General features: G+C 48.1%; 1 protein-coding gene across 1 annotated transcript in view; it reads left to right on the plus strand.

Moving 5' to 3' along the window:
• Positions 1-7,059, plus strand: part of LOC123746278 (filamin-A) — a 39,461-nt gene extending 32,402 nt beyond the window's left edge. The window contains exons 4-8 of the mRNA XM_069314898.1: positions 1,532-1,767; positions 3,569-3,718; positions 5,468-5,659; positions 6,163-6,318; positions 6,882-7,059. Coding sequence (XP_069170999.1) covers positions 1,532-1,767; positions 3,569-3,718; positions 5,468-5,659; positions 6,163-6,318; positions 6,882-6,935 — 788 coding nt within the window. The 3' untranslated portion in view covers positions 6,936-7,059. The remainder of the gene's footprint in view (positions 1-1,531; positions 1,768-3,568; positions 3,719-5,467; positions 5,660-6,162; positions 6,319-6,881) is intronic.
• The last annotated feature ends 136 nt before the right edge of the window (positions 7,060-7,195 follow it).

Genomic DNA, 7,195 nt, shown 5'->3' on the forward strand with positions numbered 1-7,195 from the left:
CAAGCCTTTTGGCCCATACGAGGCAGCTCCTATTGTCCCATACGAGGCAGCTCCTATTGTCCCATACGAGGCAGCTCCTATTGTCCCATACGAGGCAGCTCCTATTGTCCCATACGAGGCAGCTCCTATTGTCCCATACGAGGCAGCTCCTATTGTCCCATACGAGGCAGCTCCTATTGTCCCATACGAGGCAGCTCCTATTGTCTCATACGAGGCAGCTCCTATTGTCCCATACGAGGCAGCTCCTATTGTCCCATACGAGGCAGCTCCTATTGTCCCATACGAGGCAGCTCCTATTGTCTCATACGAGGCAGCTCCTATTGTCCCATACGAGGCAGCTCCTATTGTCCCATACGAGGCAGCTCCTATTGTCCCATACGAGGCAGCTCCTATTGTCCCATACGAGGCAGCTCCTATTGTCCCATACGAGGCAGCTCCTATTGTCTCATACGAGGCAGCTCCTATTGTCCCATACGAGGCAGCTCCTATTGTCCCATACGAGGCAGCTCCTATTGTCCCATACGAGGCAGCTCCTATTGTCCCATACGAGGCAGCTCCTATTGTCCCATACGAGGCAGCTCCTATTGTCCCATACGAGGCAGCTCCTATTGTCCCATACGAGGCAGCTCCTATTGTCCCATACGAGGCAGCTCCTATTGTCCCATACGAGGCAGCTCCTATTGTCCCATACGAGGCAGCTCCTATTGTCCCATACGAGGCAGCTCCTATTGTCCCATACGAGGCAGCTCCTATTGTCTCATACGAGGCAGCTCCTATTGTCCCATACGAGGCAGCTCCTATTGTCCCATACGAGGCAGCTCCTATTGTCCCATACGAGGCAGCTCCTATTGTCTCATACGAGGCAGCTCCTATTGTCCCATACGAGGCAGCTCCTATTGTCCCATACGAGGCAGCTCCTATTGGCCCATACGAGGCAGCTCCTATTGTCCCATACGAGGCAGCTCCTATTGATCCCATACGAGGCAGCTCCTATTGTCCCATACGAGGCAGCTCCTATTGTCCCATACGAGGCAGCTCCTATTGATCCCATACGAGGCAGCTCCTATTGATCCCATACGAGGCAGCTCCTATTGTCCCATACGAGGCAGCTCCTATTGTCCCATACGAGGCAGCTCCTATTGATCCCATACGAGGCAGCTCCTATTGTCCCATACGAGGCAGCTCCTATTGTCCCATACGAGGCAGCTCCTATTGATCCCATACAGGTCTCTCCTGTTTATACCCTCACAATCTCACATACATGCGTAACCTACTCTTGAAACAATTCAGTAAAGACCAATCTTTATAGGCCTCGTATGGACCTATAAGAGCTGCCTCGTATGGACCAATAAGAGCTGCCTCGTATGGACCTATAAGAACTGCCTCGTATGGACCTATAAAGAGCTGTTCGTATGGGCCAATAAGAGCTGCCTCGTGCTTCGTATGAACCAATAAGGGCTGCCTCGTATGGACCAATAGGTCCTCTGCAGGTTCCTCTAATCTTGTGTCAATTATTTATCCCCCATCTTAGCCATTCCGGTATGGGAGAAGGACACGACCCTGGCCCTTTGGATCAACCGAAAGGTGTCGTCGCGACCTGTCGCCGACCTGTGTCGCGACCTGGCGGATGGGGTGATCTTGTGTGGGCTGCTGGATGCCCTGGTGCCCGGGACGTGCCCTAGACACGACCTTCTGCCCGTGGATCAGCCCGCTGCCAACCTGTATATCGCCTCGAGGCTCGCCACTAAATACCTCGGGGTCTCGCAGGTGAGATCGATCGGGGGATTTTTTTATCAGGGAATTGAGGAAGGGGATTTCATTAAGGTTTGTTAGGGATGATTGGGATTGGGGAAGAATGAGGTGTGTGAGGCAGGAATGATGAGGTGAGCTTCGGGAAGATTATACGAGTGTAAAAACAAACAAAAATTAAGATTGGGTGTATAGGATTAGCCATTACACATACACTTTTAACACTGACATACACGCTCATAACACAGACATATCTTGGTCATAATGTGACAAGACATGATCTCAGACATAATGTGTGAATTGTACACACACATTACAAGTCGTGGAGATACACTATTTGAGAAGATCTGACTGAAGAGAAGTATTTATAAAACCCTCCCACGTTCTCCCAAGTCCCAGTGTGACTTGGGACAACATTACCTAGAACATGAAGCCAGAATATAAGACTCTGATCAGGGCACAGGCTTGAATATAGCGATTTCCGCTGTTTCCGCTCGCCGCTCTTCAGCACAAGTTTGTTTACCAGGGGTCTACGGTACACTTGAGTATACAATAGCGATGCAGGCTTATCCAGTGCTCTACACTAGTCAGTGGGGGGTGTATCGGAGGTTCGTGGGTGTAGAGGGGAGGTGTAATAGTGAGTGTGTCGCCCTGACTTCGAAGGTGTGGTCCTGGTGTAGGTGTACAGTATGGAAGTGGGGGCGTGGGTGCGACTGTGTGTATGAGGAGGGGTTGATATTGGGGAGAAGGAGTTATTGGGGCGGCAAGGTGGTTACGTCTTGTTGGTGGAAGCCTCACAGTGTCAACGGGAATAGATCCTCTTGTGTTGCTGAGCTTGTTAAGTCACGTGGTTACCCCCCCTCCCCCTCTCCCCTCCCTCTCATTTGTCAACACCGATATGACGAACTCACACACCCACTTCGTCTCTCTACCAGCATAAACAACCAGCTGTCAAGAACCACCACTTCGATTACCAGCTGGGGTACTCGCTATAACCACCTGGGTGCCATTTTCACCTGGCACCCCTCACCACCTGCACAGGTGGTGTGCACGGCCCTCTGGCACTCACCTACTGCCTAATCACCTCAGAATGTGACCAGCTGAGTAGTCGACTGGTGGCACTATTTACATCAGCTGTTACCAATCCCTTGGGGGATCTGGAGAGCCAACTATCCTCTGTGGATAGCTAACTATCCTCTGTGGATAGCTAACTATCCTCTGTGGATAGCTAAACATCCTCTGTGGATAGCTAACTATCCTCTGTGGATAGCTAACTATCCTCTGTGGATAGCTAACTATCCTTTGTCGATAGCTAACTATCCTCTGTCGATAGCTAACTATCCTCTGTCGATAGCTAACTATCCTCTGTGGATAGCTAACTATCCTCTGTCGATAGCTAACTATCCTCTGTCGATAGCTAACTATCCTCTGTCGATAGCTAACTATCCTCTGTCGATAGCTAACTATCCTCTGTCGATAGCTAACTATCCTCTGTCGATAGCTAACTATCACTAATCATGCAATATTTCACATAGTTTGAGCCAAGGCCTTCCTAAGACACGTGGCCCACAATGCATCAGCAACATTGTACATCTTTCGAGATAAAAAACATCTTGATAAGTATTCAGGTCTTCATGATAATGACAATATCCTTTTCTCTCTCGTCTTGTAGGACTTGAAAGATGCTGGATATCTCTTACTGAACATCTCATCTTGCCTAAGCATCTTTCGCAGGACGTTGTGTAGCATTTCTCAACATTTCCCCCCCCCATGCTGCAGCATCCCTTGTAGAGGTCACTCAGCATTTCATCTCCCACAGGACATCAGCAGCATCAGTGATGGGACAAAGGGACGTGCTGCTCTGGTCCAGTTCCTCCGAGGAGTCAGATATGCTGCTCTCAGACGCCACGTCTTCGGGGGCCCACCTGTTACCCCCTACTCTATCGCACAAACACTCGGCTGTCACCAGGTGGGTCAGGGTACAGGGGTGGGCCAGGGTACAGGGATGGGCCAGGGTACAGGGGTGGGCCAGGGTACAGGGGTGGGCCAGGGTACAAGGATGGGGGTCAAATATTTTGCCTCGACGTCCCCCAACTTTCCAACATGAAACATGGGGGGCAAGTAAATGCTATAGACCAGACGAGGTCGGCCCAAGTGCCACCGTTTAATAAATATCGGCAACTATAGCGACCCCCCCTTGTGATTTTCACCATCTGAAATGAAATTGGGCAGATGTTTTCCGTAGAGTTGTAAGCAGTATTTTCAATGTTTGGGAGAGAAAGAGAGAGAGGGGGTGGATGCTAGGAATGGGGATGGAGAGGGAGGTGGAGAAAAGGTGTAGAGGAGAGAGGGAAGGTATCCGGACACAGCCGGACACAGCCGGACACAGCCGGACACAGCCGGATACCCCGGATAGTATAAAACAAATGTTTTATAATACACAATGAAAATCACAATCACCTGATTAATCTATGAATACTTCTAATATCTGTACGACAACATTGAACCTGCGAGCAGGATCACCTCGGGCACACGCACTACCGACTGAGCCAAGATGGGCTACAGGACCCGGACGAATGCATTCCAAACTCCATGCAATTAAGAGTCCAGTCTAGTTAAGGACCATTTTTAGCCCATTATGGTTCAGTTGGTAGTGCGTGCGCCTGAGGGAGTCCAGGAACACGAGTTCGAGCCCATCGTACAACCCCGTAATTATTCAAATATTTATTTTAGTTTGTTACTAAACAAGTTATTCTGTAGTTGGTTTAATTGGCTAGTTAAGAGAAAGTTTCCTAATGGATTTAATTTTGCTTGTGGTCACGAGACATTAATAATTCTCTTCAAGAATCATTAACGGATAGAACAGTCTTACCCGCAGCTCAGATACCTTGAGTTAGTCAACACAGGTACTAATTATTGGGTTATATCTCTCTATTTTGCTAGTATATGAGTGTTGTGATTTCTTCACTGAATTGGTCCTTAGAACTTCATTGTTGCCCGAAACGCTTTGCGTAATAGTGGCTTTAGGCATTGTATGTACTAGCTCTATCTATAAAGCCAACAAACTTTGTAAAATCTCTTTATGTATGTACCTTTACCTAAATAAAAATTATTATTATTATTATTATTATTATTATTATTATTATTATTATTATTATTATTATTATTATTGTGTTCCCTAAATGCACATACCTAAGAGAGGTGTCCTGCTTCCCTAAATGCACATATCAAGGGAGCCGGTCGGCCGAGCGGACAGCACGCTGGACTTGTGATCCTGTGGTCCCGGGTTCGATCCCGGGCGCCGGAGAGAAACAATGGGCAGAGTTTCTTTTACCCTATGCCCCTGTTACCTAGCAGTAAAATAGGTACCTGGGTGTTAGTCAGCTGTCACGGGCTGCTTCCTGGGGGTGGAGGCCTGGTCGAGGAACTGGGCCGCGGGGACATTAAAGCCCCGAAATCATCTCAAGATAACCTGAGAGAGATATATCCTGCTTCTTGATGAATGTACACAGTTTACCTTAGTCCTAGACTATCTTCAGGACAAAGGTAAACTTTCTGGATGGTCTCTAAACTATTAAGATGGTCTTAATAACCCCTTAGAACTTAATAGCCTATAAGCCTAATACCATCTTCCTGAATACTCGTTTGATTCCATTCACCTTGGCTATATGGGTCTCGAACCGTGGTCCCATATTTTTTACTCGTTTGATTCCCTCAGGTGATCGCCCGGGGGATGGGACTCCAGCTGGGGGTGGTGGGTCGGAGAGCGAGGTTCACCCTCTACCTCGCTGGGGCCACGGGGATCGACCTGGTGGTGGAGGTCAAGAACGACCTGAATGACTACTGCAGTCATCGCATTACTAGCCGTTCCCCCGCGAGGGTCGGCTACCTCTCCAAGGATGCCCTTAAGGTAAGTTCTCGAACTCAGAAGATGCTCTCAAAGTCAGTTTTCGAACTCAGAAGATGCCCTCAAGGTAAGTTCTCGAACTCCAAAGATGCTCTCAAAGTCAGTTCTCGAACTCCGAAGATGCCCTCAAAGTCAGTCTCTGGAACCCCAAAAACTGGATGTCCTCGGATCTTGGAATCGCTGGAGCATGAGGTTACAGTCCCTGAATCCTTACCATAATATCCCTGAATCATTTCCTCAGGGTCCCTTCATCCTCTTCTTGGCTTCCCTGAACAGTGTCTCGTGTTCCCTGACCCTAAATCACTATAGGTGTCTGGAACCTGAGTCCTCTTGCGGACTCCAGAAACTAACTCAGCGTAATTCCAGAATTTGAGCATATAGTCCTCCCTGGAAACAGAATTTCTTCCATCTACCCTTTTATCCTCCGTGTCTTCTATTGCATCTTTTGCCTCCTCTCTCTACTTGTCCCTTGTTCCATCTTCCGTGACCCTCTTCCCCTCCCACAGGGACGCCACAACATCCCGCTGGAGTACGAACTGGGGTCGTGCGAGGTCCGCGTGGCCTGGGTGCCTCTCCAGATGTCTCGTCACTCCCTGGCCATCATCTGGCGAGGACAGCACATCGTCGGCTCCCCTTACTGCGTCGTCGTCGACGAGTCTCTGGTCAGTTCTTCCCATCCTTCTCCCTCAGGGTGGGATTAACCCACCCTGAGTTACAAGTAACCTCACTTCGGAAGCCCCCTCTTCGGAAGAAAGAAATTCCTTAGAAAGAGCTTAGACCCCCCAATTTCTTCGGAAGGAAGAAATTGGGGGGTCTAAGCTCCCCCCTGGCGGTGACAAGCCCCTCTGGGGAGAACAACAACACCACGAGAGAGAAAGAATGGGAATTTAGGACTAATATGAGTTAATATATTATTAAAAAATTGGATAATAATGCAAATAATAATCATTTAAGAAGTAGCTATACAGTACCATTAATAATACAATGGAACTAGTAATAATGCAAGATTTATTGTAGCTCCATGTCGATACTCTACCTAAACATATGAATAGTATGTGTGCTATTTTACATATTGTGTAGGTATTCATCTGTAGTTCGTTCTTAAAGCTCCAAAAATGCAGTTATTCTCATACAGTATGTATAAGGTATGCTTCCGTCGTATTATAGTTTAAGGTAACTGCCAATATTCAGTACCTGACTTAACCTGACCTTTGCCCTGCCTCAGGAACATTCGCCCGGCCGTCCAGTGCCAAATCCTTCACTCCACCCAGGACAGTGACACTGAATCTGAGATTGGTAATCCTGTCACCCCAGTCAGCAGAAGTAGGAGGGGATCCCTACACAAGGAAGACACAACTGCTATCTCCTATAGGGCCAAGGCTGGTGCCCTCAGGTAGGTAAACCCTTTCGCTGCTGATCACGTTTTTTTTGTTTGCGATGCTATACCCACGTGAAACAGTGATTATCTACTTAGTCCAAGGTTTACTATTTTTACTCAGATACCTCCAAAAACGTTCTTGCTTAAGTTCTTCTTCATCA

This window comes from Procambarus clarkii, chromosome 80 (assembly GCF_040958095.1).
Source record: "Procambarus clarkii isolate CNS0578487 chromosome 80, FALCON_Pclarkii_2.0, whole genome shotgun sequence".
Classification (NCBI taxonomy): Eukaryota; Metazoa; Arthropoda; class Malacostraca; order Decapoda; family Cambaridae; genus Procambarus; species Procambarus clarkii.